This window comes from Xiphophorus couchianus, chromosome 8, assembly GCF_001444195.1.
Source record: "Xiphophorus couchianus chromosome 8, X_couchianus-1.0, whole genome shotgun sequence".
Taxonomy (NCBI): Eukaryota; Metazoa; Chordata; class Actinopteri; order Cyprinodontiformes; family Poeciliidae; genus Xiphophorus; species Xiphophorus couchianus.
The window spans coordinates 9,477,872-9,499,981 of record NC_040235.1 but is presented as its reverse complement, the minus strand read 5'-3'; the positions used below and the strand labels follow the sequence as shown (position 1 = coordinate 9,499,981).

Below are 22,110 nucleotides of genomic sequence, written 5' to 3'. Positions count from 1 at the left end.
CCTCATTAACAAGTCATGGCTCTGAAGTGAAGCTCCTGACAATTATCCAGGGATAAACTCACACAGGGACACAACAAACTAGCCCAGCAAAGCTCTTATTTTAAAAAATTCCTTCTGCCTTCTCAAAGAACGTCTTCTTTTAAAAATGGAATAGTTTTAAAAACTCAAATTATCCACAATGCAAATAGTGCTTTAACTTAATTATTCTTGTCGGATTAAACTTAACATTCAGCAAAGATCCTGTTTGCAAGTAGATTATGTCATTTATTAGCATTTGCCTATAAGACATATGGGAAAACTTCATTTTCAACAGGGCTATGTATAAATAAACTCTGCCTACTACGTTCACTATTATCTCCTGAGAGTGGGACAAGTCACATTTTTCTCTCCTGTGGATGTGTGGAAACAGGCAAGAAGTCTCATATCTGAGATTTTGATTTTCTCCTCAGAGCCAAATGGCCACTTGTGAGTCATTGCTCACTTTGACAGTGGCTGTAACACTCAGAAAAAACACTTGTTTTACTCACAGAAAGATTTACAATGAAAACTGCAGGTTTGCTTTAACTCCATGATGTAAACAAAAACCTAATCCCTTTGGTATTACTGATGTTTTTGGTGATTTTCCACCTGATATTTAAAGTATTATAAACATGTCACAGCACAATCACAAATGTCAGTCTATTCTATTGTAATTTTATTAAATAGAATAGTAGTGTATGAAAGTTATCCCTCAAATCCTTTATGTTTTGGAAATTTTCCTGGCTCTACACTCCTGGTTCAGTACTAGGCCTTATTCAAGTGTTCAAATCAGCTGAGTTGGATCATTGAAATCTTTAAGAAGCATGCAGAACGTTAATCCTTGAGGACCAAACCTGCTGGACACCACTCTGATAGAACAACACATAGTAGTACTGCATAACTGTGAAACGGAAGGAAAGTGATATATGTGGTTCACCCTTTACTTTTCCGTCTCTGAATAAAATCTAGCAGTTTCTTTCCAAAGTTCTCTAATTAGTAAACAGAGTCCACCTGCTGCGATTTAATCTTAGCAGTTTGTTTTTTTCATGAAATATAAACAAACCGTCTCATGGAGACCAAACAACTTTTCAGCAAAACAATCATGTAGGAAAACTAACACTGCATTTCACTCTAAGTTGATGAAACATGGTGCTGTGATAGCATCATTCATTGTCAATGCTTTTCCTCTGCAAGGTCAAAGAAGCGTCCAGATAATGCACTACTTTGTGCTGGTCTGGCCAATGGTGGACAAGTGAAATGCACTGATGTTTGCGGTTACAAATCTGGGACAAAGTTGGAAAGACGGTGTTTCTTTCCTGTTATCCTTTTCGTTTTGTTTATTTTATCACGAGCATCAACTGAAAGCTTTAGCCGAGTCGGATACATTTTGCGTCAGCTTTTATTCATCTTGTGCCCTTGGCCCTCAACCATTTGTTTTTGTCTATTAACCCACTGCAGAAGCTGACGGAGGAGAAGTACGAGGTCTCCAGCTCTTTGCCTGAGGCAGCCATCCTGGTACAAACTACAACAGATCCAAAGCTTAAGCTGAAGATCACCCTCACCTCACCCGCCATGAGGGACGATGAAGATCTCGAGGAGGAGGAAGAGGAGGAAGAAGGGCAAGGGGAGGAAGAGGAGCTGGAGAATGGGGAGGATGGAGAAGAGGTGGTGGAGCTGGCAGAAGCGGAGGCAGAGGTTGTAGAGGAGGAGCAGGAACAGGAAAATGGTGAAGGTACGAACCCTGAATTGGGAAGGTATTAATTTTTATTATTTGCTAAGACTGTCCTCCTGTACTCACACAATTTTTTTTCTGTGCTAAATGTGCGTCTTGTGAAACCTAATTGTTTTTGTTCTTAAACAAGAGTTTTGAACTCATTAACTGATGATGACACAAGACAAGACAGGAACAGGCAGGAGTGAGTTGAGGATCTAAAACTGCAAAAGCGTTCATAAAAATCATTATTGAAAAACACATATTTGTAGTGATTACTTAAATCTGAGCACAGATGTTTTAAGTTATTACTTTATTAAGATAAAAAATATATTATTATTGTTTTGATTAATTTAAGCAATAGTGTTGCACACAAGAACTTGACACAAAAAATATGATCAAAAATGTGAGAAACCAGATACAAATTGTATGGTTGCAGTCAAAACAGCAAAATATAAAACTGCCAATCTAAGATGTTCTAATAAGACAAGCATGCTTTAGATTAAAAAAATAACATCCTTAAGTGTTTTGGGAGTTGTTTACATAAGCTTACCACTTTCTTTCTTGTTATTTGCAAGGTCAATAGGTGTGCAAAATAAAGGTCAGCATATTAATCATATTAATTTGCCTACAACTTCAGAAAACACTGATTGCAAGTTCTAGTTGCAGACCTCTCTAACTTTCTTCTGACAAGTGAAGAATATCCTAGTGAAAACGTTAACCCAGCGCTCTGTCAGTTTAGTGTTGGCCCAGTTGTCTTGTGTGCTGACTTTAGACCTGCTTTTCCAAGCAAGTCTGACTGTACTGCAGGGTGTTCAGATAAAATGTAGCTATTGACTGAGTTTTAAAGGAAAACTTCAAGAGTGGAAAAAGAAATAAACCAGCACCGGACTCCTGAGGGAGAAACACCAAGCTTTTAAAAAATATATTACAAACAAATTAAGATTGAGTTGAAATTCAGACGGCATGTCTGAGTTATCTCACTGAGGACTCATCTTGTTTGGTGCTCCAACAACCTGTTTTCATGGCTAGCAGAGGCTGGTTATAATTAGTCTTGGTTAGCTGGGGAAAGCAAGGCCAGCAGGCCAGTGAAATCAATAACCGAGAAGCAGCAGCATCAAGCTCGCCCATCCATCGCGTGGCTCCTGTCCAACAAGACATTTGGCTCTCACAGAGGGATGAGAGATAGCGCGAAGGTTAGTTGTACATCATTCCCAGGCCTCAACAAGATGGAGAGAACAGCTCACATTTCCCCCCCACACACAAACACACGGTCATATTTTGCAGCTGATAAATAAACATGCCCGTCTTACTGGATCTAATCTCTTAGATTTATAAAGAGCATATTTTAAGATGACTGGGCCTAATATTTTCTCCCATTATTAAGTTGTGTTCATGGTAAAAGCTATATATAAAAAAGACACATATTCAGGGGTGATGATCATATTAAACATAAGTGAAACTATAACAGTCAAGTGTAGATGTTATTTTCATGCTGTTTTTATGGTGTATGGAGGTAATAATATATACATAATTTAATATATCAAGCTGATGCACATTTATTACCTAACTTTAGATTTGGATTTAAAGTAATACTACTCAGTGCATCTCAGGTAGTAAAAATTTTAATGTTTTTAATAATGGAATTCAAAAAGTGAGATGTATACATTACACAAAGATTCTGTTACTTCTGATTATGATAGCTTATAGCTGGTATAAACCATAAAATCAGATTTTCAGAAAATCACACTACATTCAACTAAACAAATGAGATAATAATACAACTACGTCATCACATGCTGACGTCAACTAGAGCCATAAGAGATGATTGCTAAAGAAACTAACTGTTCAAAGTTCTGTATGCAAGCATACTGAGGGAAAATTAAGTGGAAGAAACCAGAGGTATCATCTGGTTCATCAGACGCGTCTGAAAAAGAACACGACTGTGGTTTAGTGGTCCATAGTCTTTTATTTTCAGATGAAAGTGCATTTGGAAGTGAATTTTATTTGAAAATCAGTCAGAGAAACCTTTTTGCTTGACATCCAGTGTGAAGTTTCCACAGTCTGTGATGATTGTGAGTGTCATGTCATCTGCTGCTGTTGGTCTACTAAGTACATCCATCTGCCAGAAGATTGTAGACTAATCCATGCTCTCATCTGCTGACAAGCCGTTGAAGATACTGATTTAATTTTCCAGCAGGACTTAGCACCTGCCCACCTCTACAAGTAGCGATACCTGGCTCATTGACCACAATATCACTGTGCTTGATTGGCCAGCAAATTAGCCTGATTCAAACCCCACAGAGAATCTCTGAAGTGTTGTCAAGAGGAAGATCAGACATCAGATCCAACAATGCAGGCGACCTAAAGGCCCTCGGCTGATCGCCTCAGTGCCATGCCACATTGATAATTCATGCAAAAAGATCCCAGAGCAAGAGTTTATGCTCTAAAAAACTTTGTTTTATTGGTTTTTCATTTATTGTCAAACTTAAGCGGAAATAAACACTTTTGGAAAAGCATTTATATCAATTTAGCTTTTTTGAATGGAATTACTGGAAGAAATTAACATTTCAGCAGTCAAATTTATTGACATGCACCTTTTATAGCTGTGTTGTTCATTAATATTTGGTTGAAAATAACTCCTGTGTGCACACTTACATCTTTTTGTGCAGTCTTTGTGATCAGTTGTTCAGCATGGCCACAGAGGCAGGAGGGACAGAAAATTAGCTGAGACACGACAGGGAAGGGAAGGATTTTTATTTTTTTTTTTTTTAATGAGACTGAGGGCTTCAGAAACACTGTGGGTGATAATGATAAAAGAGGTAGCAGCCTACAGAGAGTTTGTAAGAACTGTGGGAGGATAAGCCTCAGCAGAAAGATTATAATGATCCACTAGCAGTGGCCGAAGAGTCCCAGTTGCAGCTGGGACCAATCTGACAGACCGCAAGATGCACACTGTCTGCTTTAAACAGAAAAAGAGCTAAACTGCATTTCAGGGAAAATGTCAGAAAGATGCTGCTTTGCTTTGGGTCTATTTGAATGTTCCAGTCTGGTGAGGGGAAAAAAAAAATTCTTTAAGGGCTGGGAAAATATTTACAGACCGATCTCAATGAGGATTTTTTTTTTTTTACTTCCACAATAAGCCATCCATGTAACCTCAATCACTCATACACAGCTGCGTTTGATTCAACCTGCCTTCACAAATATCTTGCAAAATTCTGTAGAAGCTCGAGCCTGGTGTGTAAGGTAGCATGAATCAAACGCACCCATATAAAAGTATTACTGTACAGAAGAATGCTTGTCTTCTACCGGCCACGCTGCTCTGACCAAACCCTGCCTTGATCCCTCCTGTATTGTGCTTGTCTCAAATCAGCTCAAACAACCTTAGATTTATTTCTCTCGTTTTTTTTGTGTTTTTTTTCAGCTCTACTTTAGGAGCGCTTGATTTTCTGTTTGGCGGGAGGGGTCTTTGTTTGGCCATATTTTTCTTTTGTCCAAAGCTGCAAAATCAAGTGCACCTTAAGTAATGTAACAATAAAAACAAACACAAGCTCTTATTTTGACTCCTGCCTGATGCAGACTGGATCAAAATTCCTTGTAAATACATGAAGGAGACATTGATTTACCTTGCTGGGCACAATGAGGTGACTAAGCCTCTACAGTGCCAACTACAGGGTAAATCAACTCTCCTTGGGTATTTGTTTTGGTGTATGTCTGTAGGGAGCTCTCCCTCCCGCAAAGTTGCTTCTTTTTCTGTGACAATGATTGAGCCCCTTTTTAATTATTTATTAAAAACATTACGAGCATAAAATAATAAACATTTTCATGCTCAAACATCCACATCATTTGGTAGAACTAAATTAAAAAAGTCAAAACAGTTCTCTAAATTATTTTAAAGAAATGCCCTTTAAAGGGACAGTTCTGGATCTTTCTCTGTGAAAAGAATTGAAGTAGTAAATAATCTCACCTTATCTTTCGTAGCTTTATGAAGTATGTTCTGTTTAGTGAGCTAGAAGCTAATGGCTACTCTGAGCAAGACCAAGATCGCAATGTATGGGTTTCAATGGTAAAATTGTTGGTAGTAGGCCCTCAAGTAATAGTGGGCTTCTCCTCTAATAACACAAAAGTAACAATAGAGATTTATAAAACAGTATTTGTGCATAGTTTTAAGTCTTTGTGTTTGGACATTTATTAGATGGTAATTGGTCACTTTCGAAAAAGGCCTTTGCCTTCTAATCTCCAAAACCAAAATATTGGTTGGCAGAAAAGACTGCGTGTGGCAACAGGTGGATTGATTTCGAACGCATTTCCAACTAGTTTGAAAAATATGTTATTTCCAGCAAATTATAGACAAAGTAATAACTAGACATTTCTTACAACTTAGGTGTAAAGAAAAGTTTACAGTTAAATTATTTACAAGTTCAAAAAATGGTAAAAAAGCATCCCGTCGTCACACTGGACATTTGATAAACAAAAAGACATCTCCACCATGGCTTTCAGAGTATTCTTAATCTATTAGATTAATGGTAGGGTCTAAAAGTAATCATAATTCCAAACACAAAAATTACAGATTTTGGTTCCAGACTAACTTAAGTAACTGCCTGAAGAAAAAGCAAAACTGATAAACTTTAAAATAAATGGTCAGAACAGCCCTGCTCAGACGAGCCGTTAGTTTCAGCTAGCATCGTCCTTTCTGGATTTATACTGAAAGATCCCATGATAGTTAACCACTACAGGTAAAATATTCACTGACTATAACCTCACTTCAAAAATCCTGAGTTGATCCCTTGAAGATCTTTCACACAGATCCAAGAACTGTCCAGAGAAGGAGCAATTTCTACAAGGAGAGTTCAACTTTATGGCATGAAAGGCACCCTGTATGTACAAAAAAAATGTCCATGCACGTGTGTGTGTATGCACTTTCATGCACTCTTTCAAGCATGTCTGGGTACATTCACACACATGCAACCTTCAAACACACACACTCAGCCATGATGTGTGTGTGTTTTACGTTCTCTATATCGGGTTGTTGTTGTTTCGTGGCAGTGTTGGGTGCTGCTGCGCACACAGTGGAGGCTGAGGAGGAGGGGGAGGTGCTGGATAGACACAGATGTCTGTTGGCCCTGGCAGCGCTGCGACACGCCAAATGGTTTCAGGTCGGCACCCACTCACTTCCTGTCTTCGTGCCCGATGCTTATTGTAGCCTGACGATTCACCCAGGGAGGATATACTTACTGCCTGCTCACTTTTCTGTGCTTATTATTGTCACTCAGTTTAATAGAAGGAGGCATCTACACTTTATTAGCACAAATTTATATTTATTTGTTATAACAAATTAAGATTTACATTTGAGTTAAAGTTTTTCTTGTATTTGTTGTCAAATACTTCCGGCTACACGTTAACTGAAAAAGGGTGTTCGTACAGAAAAATCGTAAGGCTACAAAAGCAATACTTTATACTTGTTTTTGTTTCTTTTTGGCTATTGTGTGAACCTGCCTGATTTGTACAGTATGTCAGAGCTTCCTTTTATATTTTTCTCCCATACCGTTCCCCATCTATTCTCCAACTCACCTTACTGACTCTAAAAGCGGAAAAGTTGGCATAATGACATGGATCAAACCATCATAAAAACAGAACGGTTTTTAGCTGAGCATATGCAGAATTGCACAAACAGTTACAATTAACTGTTTGTTAATAGCGATATTTGTCTGCAAAATTATCTCTACCCTCATGCAAAATTTGTTCTCTTTTATTCCCACTCTGATTTTATTTTATTTTTTCCCCGCTGTCATGCCTTCCTCCATTTTTCCATCTTCTTCCTATAAATTCTCAGGCTCGAGTGAACGGACTTAAGTCCTGTGTTATCGTTCTCAGGATACTAAGAGACATGTGCAATAGACACCCCATTTGGGAACCTCTCAAAGGATGGGTGAGTCTTTTTACTCTTTATCTCGAAGTGTTAATTGCATGAAATGAGGAGACAGTGTTCTGCCTTGTTGAACAGAGAGATCTTTTTATTGTTCTTAAATATTTACACTCCACATTTTAAATAAGTCACAAACCAAGGACATGAGTAAACTACATTACAGGTTGCAATGATAACTTAGGTCAAGAACTCAAAATTATTACATATTTATTCAGCATAACTGAACATTTTGTAATTTGCTTTTTTTTATGTTGTATATTTGCCTGTTGTATTTTTTCTTTATTCTTACAGCCTCGATAAAACAAGTAGCTCTTTAATTTCGTTACATGATAGAAATATTAGATATTTAATTCAATGATGCTGAGAAGTTAACAGTTTCACTTTCAGTCTGGTAAATATGTAAAAAAAACATTAAAGTGTCTCTTTATTTCCCAGTAAAATAACCGCATACAGAAACATTTAGAAAAATATTTGCTTAATGTTCAATTTAATTTTGTCAAACTGAGAAAAAAGTCCCAAGTTAATATTTGTATTTTTCTGCATGTCTTTCCTCCTCCTCTTTCTACTTTTTTTCTGCTTGATCTACTGCGTGTTTTTTTATTTTATTTATATGGAATCTTTTTTTTCTTAATGGGCAACAGAACACACCTTATCCAAAAGGAGAGGTGGAAAATAAGCTTGTTTATATCTAAAGTCAGAGCAAAAAAAATCTAAATCAACTGGAACATTTTGGCATGTTTTGTAGAAGATTAATTTAGCTCACCCTGGTCGTCTTCCTGTTTTGTTTTGTTTTTTGACATATTTTCATTTGCAGCCATTGGAGCTCATATGCGAGAAGGCCATCGCCACTTGCAACAGACCTCTTGGAGCAGGAGAAGCGCTGCGTCGAGTCATGGAGTGTCTGGCGTCAGGCATACTGCTCCCAGGTATGAAACCAAAGTTTTAAGAGTCAACCCATGAGCCTGCTTCTCCACTTGCAAATACCTGGCATTGCTGCTGAGCAAAGCAAATGGATGTCTTCAGTTTGGATAGATGAGCCAAACTGAGCCAGTATGAGATACTTTGGCTCATTTCAAAGCTGCAAAGGTCGAAATATTGCCAGCGACCTTGCAGAGCACAGCTGCCTGAGAAGGTTGTCATGAGGAGAGCATTCTAATTAGGCACAGCTTTTCAAGATGTTATTTGTCCTTGTAGGAGTTGCCTTTCATAAACCTTAGCTTGTTTTTATTTAATTTGACTAAATTTATGGACCTTGAAAGGTAAATTAAGGTGTAAAAACATCTGCTGCAAGAACTATATTTACCTGATTTCAGCTGTGTTTTCTGATTCATTCTGTGAGAAGCTTAATTGATAGCAAATTATCAAACAATAAAATATAACACATTTTATTGTCAGTCAGTAAAGAGAAATATGCAATTTACTATTTGCTCTTTATTGGCTCTGCCAATGTTTGTCAGGTTGGCAGCAACCTCTTTTCTTTTCCTTCATTTTTTGTTATTTAAGAATCAGCCAAGCTAAGTTCTGATCCAATCTCTGATGTTTTCTGGTACATCTTGAATGACTTTTACAGGCTTTTCTGGGATGTAGTTGCAAATACCATAGCAGCATAATTGAATTTTTTTTTTTTTTATCCATTACAATATCTGTTTCTTTTTCATCTAGATCTGTGTATCTTCTTCCTTTTTCTTTAGGTGGTCCAGGTTTACATGACCCATGTGAGAAAGAGCCTACAGACACTCTTGCTGACATGACAGACCAGGAGGCCGAGGCCATCACCTACGGCGCGCAGGTACGCTCACACAAACCACAACTTACTGACAGCATTGTTATCCTTTAGCCATACTGGCCCTAAGTTCTTATACTCTGGGAATAAGAAAGCAACGCGACAATTACCAGACAGGCAGACCTCAGTGTCACCCCAAGTATACGCTATGGATGCACACACACCCATGCTCACCCCCACACAAATATAAGTGGGCCTGTGTGGTGCTGCATTTTAAAGATTGGTGTGGGAAACTGTTGGCATTGCAAGCCATAAATCCATCTCCGACACCCCGAGGACAGTGGGAGTGTGCATGTGTGTGTGGGGGCACGGCTTTCTTCACACACACGCTCGACTGAGCAGGGCAGCCTCTGAGCCGCATGGCTTAGTGAATCCTGCCGTCCATTTCCTTTGAAGGCAGCCAGAACGAGGCTGGAATGTCAATGGGGATAATTGTGTGGAGGCAGATACAAGAACAGATAGGAGTAAGGGAGCTGTTCTGTCAATGAGCCACACCAGGGTTCATGAATATCTGACACGTCCTGCCTCCTTGATGATTTTAATTAACCTGATCCGCTGCGTGCAGTTTGATCATCTTTTGCTACATATGTGAAAACATGGATATTTATTTGCAGAATGCACGTCTGCCAATTTCAAGACTTTTTAAAAAGGATAGTTATTCATAAGTACCAACTTGGTGATTGAATCATTTCCGGCTCTTATATTTATGGTGTTTGATGTCTAAATAAAATCAGAATAAGTGGCAGAGAACTGCTTTCCTGGCACACAAAAGGAGTAAAGCTCAAAATTATTCACACCTCTTTTTTTCAATCAACCAGTTCATCTCTGGTCTCCGGAGGGACAATAAAATAATGAAAAGGTTGCATCATTTTTTGAAGTTTTGTTTATATTTTAACTAAAAAAAAAAAATAATGGAACATTTATACTCTCCAAAAAAATCAATGGAAGAGCCTTTTTTTTTAATTATAGTAATCAAATATCTTGTTTTTATGAAAGCAGGCATTGTGAACAGAGTGACTGAAATGGGTTTCAAGGAAGGATGGATGGGTAGATGTCTAAAGGAATGAACAGAAGATTGATTGATTGATTGATTGATTGATTGATTGATTGATTGATTATACATCTAAGCTGGATGTTACAGCTATCTGGCTTAGTATATTTTTCCAAAGTTTTCTTTCTTTGGGTTTTAAACGTCATTTTCTGATAGAAAGAAGCACTTGGAGCGGAAATGTTACAATAAATAATTAGGACACACACACTAAACCGCTGGATTACTTGACTAATTGTGCAGTTTATGAACTCTAAACTATGTTTTACAGTGAAATGTGTTTTAATAAGATCTGATCCATTTTCACAGCTCCTCCCACCCACCCCTTATGTCTGCTGTGTTTTGCATTCGACAGCATGCTCTAAGACTCATGGCATTTGGACAGATCTACAAGGTGTTAGAGATGGAGCCTCTTCCCTCAAATAAACCATCACAGAAATATCCTTGGTCTGATAAAGAAGGTGTGTACCCATCAAGCCTGCTTGCCTACCTGCCTGCTCTGCTTTTCTCCTATTTTTTCACCCCATATGTCTCTGGCCTTCATCCACACATCCTGTCTTCAAAGTTTTTGCCAAAGCACATAGATATTTTTTTCTCTGTCCCTTTCTTAGTATGTCTTTCAGTGTTTATTGGTTTGACTTTTTTATTATTTAGAAGTCTTACTGCACCGTGATCCAGTATATTGGGTCAGCCCATGTTATGTCAAATGTTTTCACCTTAGACACGAGTCTTTTACTCGTACTGGATGAGTTTGTAAGCACAACCACTGGTACAGCATCAATAAAGCTGATAAATGAAGCAACACAGAACTATTGAACTTTCTGTTGTGTGACCTCCACCTTCTTCTGGCCTGAGTTGATGAAATTGCTTCTCAATACCTTGTAAAAGTATTCAAATTTCTTTTTTGCTAATTCAGTGTGCCAAGCTTCAATATATTAATAAATCAGCACAAAGTGTTTCATCCTTGTCTGGAGAAAAGAAAAGACTAAATAGTTTTTAATTTCCTTTCAGAATAAAAATAATTATTGCCTGAATCTGTATTGTCCCCTTCTCTTTACCAGTTGGCCTTTAAGCTCTTAGTGGTTGCCATGGCTCCCCACATTTATCTTGCTGCTTTAAAATTAGCTAACATGCTGTCAGTGTACTATGACTGTTTATCTCAATGTGGTAAAATAAGTTATGCTACCAAATTGCCGTTAGCGAATGAGATGCGTCTTAACAGCACATACGCATCACATGCAGATGAGCGGATAAATGACCAGAGAAAATATCCCAAACGTCAGACAAGCTAAATTTAAAGCAATTTGTTCACGGTAAGATCATCATCTCTCAATGAGATATGTTGTCTCTAAATGAGACAAACATGGATGTTTTTGCCGTGGAATTGGACTGAGCTGGAGCTGTTCAGCAAAAGAGAATGAGCCGAAAATCCAGTCTGGCAGATGTTCCTATGATGTGTAATGCAATGCAATGGAAACCATGTGCCGTTTGCCTTTCACTTCATATTTACCTTCTACTTTGCTGGTCTACCAAGTAAACCCCTCATAAAAAAAATCTGATGTTTTGTAATAATTCACAGTATGACGTTATAAATATTTGTATGCTGAAATAGCAGCAGCTGTGCAGGAATGCTTCTTCTGCTCCTGCTCTTATCAGAGGAAAACTCACAGAAATTTCAGAAGATATTGAACTGGCCCATTTCCAAAATGATTCTAATGGAAAATCGACTGTGAGGCTTTTGATATCTCATGTTGCTGACATGGAAAATTGCCGAGGCATTTACAGATTAAGGTGAAAGTGGCAGAAGGGCTTGTAGTGCATGTCTTCCTCATTGTTTGACTGTTTTCTGGGCCACCTGTCGGTTCTGTTTATCTTATCTGCGAGTTTATCCACCTCGTTCTTGCCTCGCTATTTATTTTTTCGTGACATTGCCTCCCTGTCTTGCTGTCACGCCTTTGTACCTTTGTATATACAGTCTCAAAACAAGTGTTTGTGATCGATTTTTAGTTTGCACTGCTTCTGTGTCCTCCACCTTTTAGGTTTAGGGCTAAAGAGGCCGTATGAAGATGGAACGATGGATGACAAGGACCTCATTAAGAAGATGAAGAGGAACCTTAGAAAAGGTGAGGCAGTGAACACTGTATTATGATCAATTGTTTTAGTCAATTATATTTAGGAGTATTTGAAATGATCAGATCTTTTTAACAAACGTTTAATGCACAATAAAATGTTTAAAATTAAGAAGTGTTTTGTTTCACAGAAAAGTCTCACTTCTCTTTGGAACGTCTTTATTTCCTTCCACCTTTTTGTTCTCCTCTCCCTCCCTTGAGGCAAATCAATAGTATTGATTGCTAACATTTTAGCTTGACTCCCAATCATCCTTCACTCTTTCTTGCACCAGTGAGACGATACAGTGATCTAATGAGGAGTTGAAAAATGAAGTCATCTGTAATAATAATACAAACTGCTGGCTAGAGTGAAATGCATTAAAGAATATGATTTATTAGTACATTTCTGAATATTTGAAGTTGGTCTAATTGCTGCAGCTTGACAGACCACTATTAAATCGCCTTTTTAATGTGGAAATCTTCTATCTGTAATTGCTGCAGTCCTCGACAGTAAAGCCATAGACTCCAACCAGCCAATGAACGCCCTGATGCGCTTGAACCAGATCCGACCCGGGCTGCAGTACCGCCTGCTGTCCCAGTCGGGGCCAGTCCACGCTCCTGTCTTCACCATGTCTGTGGATGTGGACGGAACCGTCTATGAAGCGTCCGGCTCCTCCAAGAAGACAGCCAAGCTCCATGTTGCTGTCAAGGTGAGGTGGAAAATGCAGGAAACGATGCGAAGAGAGGATAATGGGCAGCTAAGCTGTCTGACAGATACCCACTGATGGAAATGTAAAATAATCATTTCCTGGTTTTGATATGGATCACTCAAGGAGGGTGAAAAAAAGTTTTCTGTTTGTTTGCATCAGCAGTAAATGATAGCCAGCTGTGAATGATGTAACTACTGAAATAAGATGTGGCTTTAATACCTAAAGGCACTGAAGTGATTATCTAATTACTAGCTTCTGTTAAATTAAAGGGCTACTTCAGTTTTTAATAAATCTGCATTTGTTCAAAATCTAACATATTGTTGTCTGATCAGTCCTGAACTGGACAGTAACTCACTAATGGAGATTAATCAAAACCTTTACACAGTTATATAGTTTTGTTGATTGCTTCAAAAGCGTGGAAGAAGGGCACATTTTAAAGGCTGAATGTTGTAAGTTTGGGTAACAGTAGCACTTTTCACTCTGTACTCAGTAAAAATATTTTTCTGAACCACCTGCCACCCAACAGAGGCTTTCCTATGGATTTTTATTCCTAATTGGTTAGTTTAAATGCATCTAGGTTTGTACAGAAGCAAGCGTTTCCAGCCATTTTTAATAAAGTTTCTTTAAACTTTTTTAATAAATACATACTGATACCATCTGTTTTTACTACAAGTTATCATAGCCTGGGAATCTCAAGATACCCAATACATGGTTTTGTTTGAACCTCTCTACCAGCTCTTCTTACAGAAAGAAGTCAAAATGCGAAATGCACGACTGCCTGATTGATTTTTGAGGCTGTTTAGAAAGAGATGGCGTCTGGTTTTCAGTTTAATTATCAATTAATTATAGTTAGAAATTTTAACGATCAGATCAGAGTCTTTTTATTTCCAGTATGTTTATTATGATGCACTTTTCACTGTTAAGCCAATGATGAATTATTAATGCTCCAGTTTCTTCTTCTTTTCCCATGACTTTTAGCTGTAATTATTTTTAGGAAGGCTGATTGGGAAGGAGAACATTTTTTTATTCTTAAACGTAAAGGATTAGGACGGTATGAAACATGTACATATCGGCCTATAACAATTGAATAGAAATGTGTATAAATGGCATTAGCAGCTATAACACCTTTATTTATTAACAAAGATGTTAGTGTTAATGTTTGTGTGAGAAATAATGGGTGTGGGCAAATCCTTGTAATCCTAAAGTGCTTGTGAACAAAAAGGCTCTCCAGTCCGCAGAGCTGGGATAATCCGCCATCCACTCACTTCCCATAAGGCTCTTTCTCTCTGTCTTTTCACCTTTTTCTATTCTCCTTCTCACTCGGTGCTTTTCTTTTTGAGGCTTCGTCTTTTTCATCTCTTATTCCATCTCACAAAGCCAGTCACAAAAGTGACTGGCTCAGCAGCTTTGACACAATCACCAACTGCAAGCAGATCCTCTTTTTCTCCTTCTTCTATCTTATCTCTCTTCTATACTTTGTTGTTCTTTTGGGCATTAAAAGCAGGAAGGCTATATGACTCCTTACAGCTTTTGCATTGTTTCTATAGTAATCTGCTGCTACACTGGAGTGTTTTTCACTCTGTTGGAAGGATAAAATTGGTATTATGGAAATCCTATTTCCTTTCTGCGCTATAAGGCTCTTTAAGTTTTGATAAAATAAATTTGCTACAGATTTTTTTTTTATTGTCTTCATTTTTGTTTTTTCCCACCTAAGGTTCTCCAGGCGATGGGCTACCCGACAGGTTTCGACTCGGATCTGGACCCCATGAGCTCAGATGAGAAGTCTGACAGCGAGGGGAAGAGTGAGACATCCTCACACTCTAGCAATAACCCAACACACTCCTCAGATGGTTCCAACACGCTGGAGGTGAGGATTTTGAAAATGGACTTTCCACCCAGTTCAAATGCAATTTTTTCTCAGATTAAAAAGTGAAAAACATTGACTGAAATACAGCGTTGCAAATGCAGAAAAAAAACATTGCGGTTTCTGTACTGTTGTTAGATCTTCTCTGTCATGCTCCGCTCACTTCTTAGCGACTTCCTTCGCATGTTACACTCCGTCTCCCAGGTTTACTGTTGGAGGTGTTTTTGAACAAAGCCTTAAAGTCAGTTCATATTAATTTATTCTTTTCACCACCAAGGTGCGAACTCAGGGTCCCATCCTGACGGCAAGTGGGAAGAATCCTGTAATGGAGCTGAACGAGAAGCGACGAGGCCTCAAATACGAGCTGATCTCTGAGAGTGGAGGCAGCCACGACAAACGCTTTGTGATGGAGGTGAGAACGTATGGATGAAGACATCTGCGGACGTGCTTTTGTCATCTATGTACTCCCACGGTGAAGGAAGACTCACAAAGGGGGCAGAAACACACAATCAGATGCAGCCTGATCAGCCAGCACACAGAATCAGTCGGTCTGGTTCCTGAGGCGGGTCCGTTCTCTGCGGGGCGGGTTGTTTTCCAACACGCCTGGCTGCTCCATCACTCTGCTGATTGATTAGCAGGTCTACTTGACAGCGGGGCATCACTAAACAAGCTGTCCACTCAGCGATTCTCACTGGCTGAGTCACTGGTGACGAATAAACACACACACAATTTAGTCACTTTTATTTAGCCATTTTTAATGGATGTAACAAAAAAGAAAATAATTGATTTCAACAGAGTAAGACTATCTCAAAAATTACTAGAATGCAGTGCTTTTTTTATGTGAAAGTAATCGTTAAACATTTCTTCACCTGAGATTCTGAGGCTTCTCTCGGTGTGTGTGTTTTTCTACGTTAGGTGGAGGTCGATGGGCAGAAGTTTCGCGGGGCTGGCCCCAACAAAAAAGTAGCAAAGGCCAGCGCTGCTTTGGCAGCCCTGGAAAAACTCTTCTCCGGTCCCAACGCAGCTGCAAACAAGAAGAAAAAGATCCTGCCTCCGGTAATGAGACACGCAATTCACTGCATGCCAGACACTGAGGGCGACCTGTTCAATCTGAAACAACCACATAACAGCCAGGCCATTCTTTCTGTGTAAGCTTTGAAAGTCAGAAATGGTAAGATGTAAACAAGACAAGACAATTTGTCCATGCTGTTCAGCCAGCTGGAATCAATAAAATGGTTTGATGTGTTTTCACAAGTTAAGCCAATCAATACTGCCTTGTTTTCACATCTCTTTAAACCTGTATGCTGCTTTAAAGTGCCCTTTTGAAACAAAACCACAAACTTCAAAGTATTTTTTGGGATTTTATATGATAGACAAAAACAAATGGTGCATAATTGTCAAATTATGTTTTATTTGTTAAAACATTTTGTGATCTATGTATCCATTCTTTTCCACTCCAAAATTATTCACTATATTATGTTGATGCGTCATATAAAATCACAATAAAGTGATAAAGATAGCATATAACGAGGCAACTGCGAAAAAGATCAAGGGGTTTTAACGTTTTTCAAGGCACTGAATGTCAACAGAAGCACAAGGTTTTCAAGGTTGATCTGGTGTCACACTCACACATGTTGATGTTTAGACTAAAGGAGCGCTGGCGGCGGCGGCGGCTGCCTCGGCAGTAGCAGCACAGGTAGCAAGAGGAAGAGGAAGAGCGGCGCTGGCAAGAGGAGCCTTCGTCAGTGCTGCCGCACCTGGATACGTCACACCGGGTAAGGGAGGAACGGGAGAAAATAGTGACGCAAACCAGTTCAAGATGTTACTTCATAGTTTCTGGATTTTTCTGCCTCAGTTAGTTGTCATTGAATAATAATTTAGAAATTTGTTATATTTTTTTTTATTTGATCCTTATTTTAATATTGGAATTCATATTCAGAAAATTATCTACTATTTTTTCTTACATTTGGTGCACAAGTTTGTTTAGATATGGGAGTTAGTTTTAGTTTTCTTTAACTGTTTTTTATATATATTTCCTCTGGCTTTTAGGCTGCTTACTTATTCCTCTGTAAAAAAAAAAAAAAAAACAGAACAAAGAGAACTTTGATTCAATTAGTTATAATAGAAAAATCACGGACATTTCCTCATTTCCCTCAGTAATCTGAAGCAGGGGCCAGTCACCATGTTGAGTAGCTACGGGACATTTTTCTGCGCATTTATTTGGTTAAAACCAGTATTTTTCTGTTTTTATCCTGCCTCTAAACCTCTTCATGATTTTGCATAGTTTGTCATGTTTATGTTGTTAAGACTTACAAAATTCACTCAGGTACAGTCATGGCCAAAAGGTTTGAGACTGAAATATCTTGGTTTATGTTAACTTCACTGCTCCAGTTTTTATAGGTTTATAGGTCAGATGAAAAACAGTTTATGTTTTAACTCACGCTGATGAAGTGTGTATTGAGGACTACATAGCTGACTTAACTAGAAGGACAGAATTGATATTAAAAGTGACATTCTTCTTTTGTGAGCTATGGCTAATTTTAGGAAAATAAAAGCAAGCACTTTGTTGCTATTAAAATGCATCCCAACCAGTTATTTATTGAATCATCATGAGACCACTGGCTGAACCCATCAAAACTCCTGGAAGCGCCAGAACCATTAATGATAAGGTTTCCACCAGGGCAGAGCTTTCTCAGAAAGGCAGCAGGAAAGTGCAGTAGTTTCTGAATGCTCACTGAAACTTGCATTCTGCTGGATTGCAGTGTCGAGGCCTGGGGTAGTTATTTTCGCTAAAGAAAACCCTTCAGGGATTTAGGAGATCTGTAGAACCCGGTGTCATGTAGACAGTGAAGCATTCTGAGACCATTCAAATGTGGGGTACAATAAAATAACTCTTACCTTATAAATACTTCAATATATTTTTCAATGAAAGCCTCTAAAAAGTAATTAGAATTGTAATTAGAATTGACCAATATACCATCTGAACAAACAGATCTAACTCTGCAGCAGTGAACTTTGTAAAAAAAAAAAACATCTGCAAGTCCTACAACTTTTGGCCACGTCTGTAGAGTTCATAACTGAACCTGGTAGGAGACTTAGCTTGGACTCAAACCAGCACAGGATTGAATTAGACCCTGTAACCTCTCCTCAACAGGCTTCGGCACACCGTACGGCTACAACCCGGCTGCAGCAGCTGCCCCTGCATACGGTACGTGCTTCATCTTGCCTCTTTTCTCCTCTCTCTTCCCCCATGTGTAACCTCCATCTGTGCCTAACCACATCTGGGTAGAGTAAGGAGAGCAGCACTGGATGCTGCATCTGCCAACTAAACTCTTTAACCCTTCTTACATCAGATTATTTCCATTTCTTAAATGTAGTTCTACTGTAAATTGATGTGGGTTTTTAAACTTACCTTCATTAATATGCAGAACTTAATTCCTTCGCTTTTCCTGCCATGGATCTGTTTGTGCTATTAATCACTCTCCTGCTCCACATTTCTATTGTCTAGAACTTTATTTACTCTCCTTTGCACTCACGTTTCTTTAATGAAAACAGAAAATGGCAGGCAGCAGCTTTGTACACCTGCCACATCTAACACAATAACTGGATGCACAGTCTGCACTATCCTCCTCTTTCTTACTAAGATTAGCCGATCACAGGAAGTTTGCCGCTGCATCGCAGCTCCTTTTTTCCTCACTGCTGGTCACTTAGATCTTCTCAAATTCAAACATTTAGAGACTAGTTTTTTTAATTCCACATTGACCTTCACCATCATTAGTTCTCTCCATCTGTGTCCTTGATTAACACGGTCGTTTTTACCTCAACAGACTCAGCCTTGTTCAGGTTGTGTACACTCGTATAGCATTCAGAGGCCTCTCTGGGCTTCTTACAGGCGTGCCTGTCAAAGGGCTCTATGTGCTAAGAGAAGCTGGACTGAGGCCTCCAGCAGGCATTTAGTACACTCCCTTGAGAATCCAGCAGCCCTGAACATGAAGCAATGCTCAGTTTTTTTGTGTTTGTACTAGGTGGAGTGAGGGCTCGTGTGGCAGGAGTATCATTTCCCTGGAATTTGCAGTTTGTGCAGGTTATTGCGACAGCTGAGTCTGTATTTATTGGCGTACTTGTGTGGCACATGCTGCCTAAATGCTGTTCAGTGTTTTACTTTTATCAACAAAAAAAAATTTAATGCAAAGGAATAAATACAAATATAATATTGGATCATCTTCTCTGAATTCTGTGTGCATTTCATGGACTACAACTGCTGAAACTGTGTAAAGCTCCAGGAAGCTTTTATAAGGTGTAAAGTCATGTAAACAAATAAAGTTTATATATTTGGGAGCTACTAGTATAAACAGAAGGAACTGTGTAATGAAATGTTTCTATTTGGATATAATGCAGTTTTTTTCACATTACTGGTTGGTGTGTATGTTTTTGTTTTATACTCCTCTTTATTATTTTTTTTACTAAATAAAAAAATCGACCAACAAAAAGTCTTACGGACATAATTTAAGATATTAATAACGGGCATTAGTCACAAAGATTTTTATCACAAATTAGAATGAAAATCTCTTCCTTTCTTCTTACTGTTTTCAGCCTTTGCTTTGCAGCTTTGGAGTTTTTAGATCAAACTAACTCTGAACACAGAATGTGAAGTGTCTCCTATTAATGCTGGTTTTTACTACATGACAGTGCAAACTCTTCAGCTCTCCTTCACATCAGTCTTTTGCTCTTTTTTATCGTTTTCTGTCATTTTTCTTACTTTTTACAAAGTTTTTTGTTTGTTCATTGCAATGTTGTTGAGATCTGTAGACGTGGGTTCATCTTACAAATAGTCTGGGCTAACAATACCACTTCAAACCATATTCCTGTAGCTTCCCCCCACAGTGCAGGGTTTTAAGCTCAGCTTCTGTTTTAACTGGTAAATAATCTCAATAAAGAACTGAAATCTATCTAAACTAGGATTGGACTGATGAAATAAAAACACTCTGCAAAATATTTTTTTTCCTTGGAAGATTTTTGTCTTGAAGAAATAGAAATGTACTGAAGAAACTCTTCAGTACATTTCTATTTTAAATTTAAATTTTATCCAATCAGTGTACATGCTGATTGGATGTTGTTTTTAGTGTAGATGCTATTCAGTAAAAACTCACAGTAAATTGTTTTCAAGTAAAAAATTTAGCAAAAACACGTAGAAGGTGTTTTTTGTTGGGGTTTTTTCAAAGGAAGATGTTTTTTAAGCTGTAAGAGTATGAGGGAGAAAAAGGACTTTAGGAGATAACAGGAAGGCTAAACAGTAGTACAGCAATGTTGTTTAGTTTTATCATTTCAATTTTTTTAAACCATACTTCATATGGAACTTGCTGTAATTATAATTGGTAACAGCTTTCGCAATGCTAGCTATGCTATTTGCTAATATTAGCTCAAAAAGGTGAACTCAGCAAACATTTAATGTTTGTTTTAAAAAAAAGTGTAAAACTGTTTGAGGGTAATTCCTCTTTCACAGATGGTTCAAATTCACCTCTCTTCCTAATATGAATTATTAGTGACCAGAAGGCTAGAAAAAAGTTTGGATGCTGCACTTTTATCTACTTAGATAATTGTTTTTAAATGAAAAAGGAACCAACAAAAATTGGTATTGGCAGTTGAAAACTTTAAATATGAAATTTAAATCTGCATCACTGTCAGATTAAACACCAGATCTAGCTCAATGTCATAACAATTGAACATTAAATATCCTTTTGGAGTTTAATATTGTCTTTTGTGCTCAATACAGTAGAAACCATGACACCTGTCCCTTACAACATTTACATCTAAACACAGCTGAGTGACAGCACACAGCAACAAGTGGGGAATAGGAATCAAAACTCTGTGCTACATTAAATGAGGCTAATGTCTTTTTAAAAATTACTCAGAGTTGTTTACATCTCTCTTTGTGATTTTTTTGTAAGTCACCATGTTTCAGATCTCAACAATAGAAGCCGTAAAATTAAACGGTTTAACAAAATATATTTTTTCACATACAGTATATCTAAAAGTCCATTGTGTTCTTTTTCTTCCACTTATCTCCCCTCGTCTTCGTTCTTGGCTCGTTTAACCACTAATGAGCTCTGTCACCTCGTGCACAAACTTTCCTGCCTGCTTTCACACCCTAACACCCCTTCCATCTGGGAGGACTGCCTGTGAGCTGCCAGGTGTTTGTTGAACATACTCACAGCATAGTGTGTGCTACAGTGAGCATAGAGACTCTTGGTTTTTTGTTTTTTTTTTTGTTGCCCAGCACTCATGCAGAGCTATGCTCTTCTCATGTCTCCTCTCTAGGTTTGCCCAAGAGAATGCTTCTGTTGCCTGTCATGAAAGTGCCCGCCTACCCCGTCCCTCACTACCAGTTCTTTTAGTACAGGAGACACACGTACCAAATACAGCAAGCTTTTTTTTTTCTTTTTAGAAGGGAAATTCAGTCTGTTTGGCTTTTTGTATTTGCTTTTTTTTTGTTGTTCTTTTTTACTCCCTCTATTACGGGATTTGGATAAAAATGAGCTGAAAATTTGTATAAGAGTTGTTTTTTTTTTGTTTGTTTTTTTTCTTACTGTTTAAAAACTTTTTAAATTTAAAATCTGCAGGTTCGTAAATGTTAAAAAAAAAACTTGAAGGATTTGTACTGTGAATTGTTACCTCAGTCTTTGAGTCTAAAGTATATATAAATGCCTGTATGAGCTTTTTATTATTTTAAGTCTTTACTAAGGGGAGGATATCCTTTCACAACACATTTAGTCACATTTTCTGTGTATAAAGGAAGTAAGAATGTGAGCTGTGTGAAGGATGTATAAGAGTGTATCTAAGATGCTGAAAATGTAATAAAGTTAAGCTCAAATTAAGCTGAACAGTTCCTGTTCTGTTTCTGATCTGAAGGCTTTCAGCTGATGGAGGCTCAACGCATTTGAT

The 22,110-nt window shown here is 38.1% G+C and overlaps 1 protein-coding gene across 7 annotated transcripts in view; it reads left to right on the top strand.

The window, feature by feature from the left end:
* The window catches only part of strbp (spermatid perinuclear RNA binding protein), a 100,946-nt gene that overhangs the window by 70,005 nt on the left and 8,831 nt on the right, over positions 1 to 22,110 (top strand). For 6 of the 7 annotated variants that reach the window (XM_028025038.1, XM_028025035.1, XM_028025033.1 and 3 more), the window contains 13 exons: positions 1,477 to 1,750; positions 6,776 to 6,885; positions 7,563 to 7,658; positions 8,470 to 8,581; positions 9,347 to 9,444; positions 10,842 to 10,947; positions 12,526 to 12,609; positions 13,096 to 13,304; positions 15,019 to 15,171; positions 15,446 to 15,580; positions 16,084 to 16,224; positions 16,814 to 16,943; positions 18,323 to 18,376. In XM_028025038.1, coding sequence (XP_027880839.1) covers positions 1,477 to 1,750; positions 6,776 to 6,885; positions 7,563 to 7,658; positions 8,470 to 8,581; positions 9,347 to 9,444; positions 10,842 to 10,947; positions 12,526 to 12,609; positions 13,096 to 13,304; positions 15,019 to 15,171; positions 15,446 to 15,580; positions 16,084 to 16,224; positions 16,814 to 16,943; positions 18,323 to 18,376 — 1,702 coding nt within the window. Of the gene's footprint in view, positions 1 to 1,476; positions 1,751 to 6,775; positions 6,886 to 7,562; positions 7,659 to 8,469; positions 8,582 to 9,346; positions 9,445 to 10,841; positions 10,948 to 12,525; positions 12,610 to 13,095; positions 13,305 to 15,018; positions 15,172 to 15,445; positions 15,581 to 16,083; positions 16,225 to 16,813; positions 16,944 to 18,322; positions 18,377 to 21,486; positions 22,044 to 22,110 lie in introns of those variants that run through there. The other variant, XM_028025039.1, reaches the window with a different exon arrangement.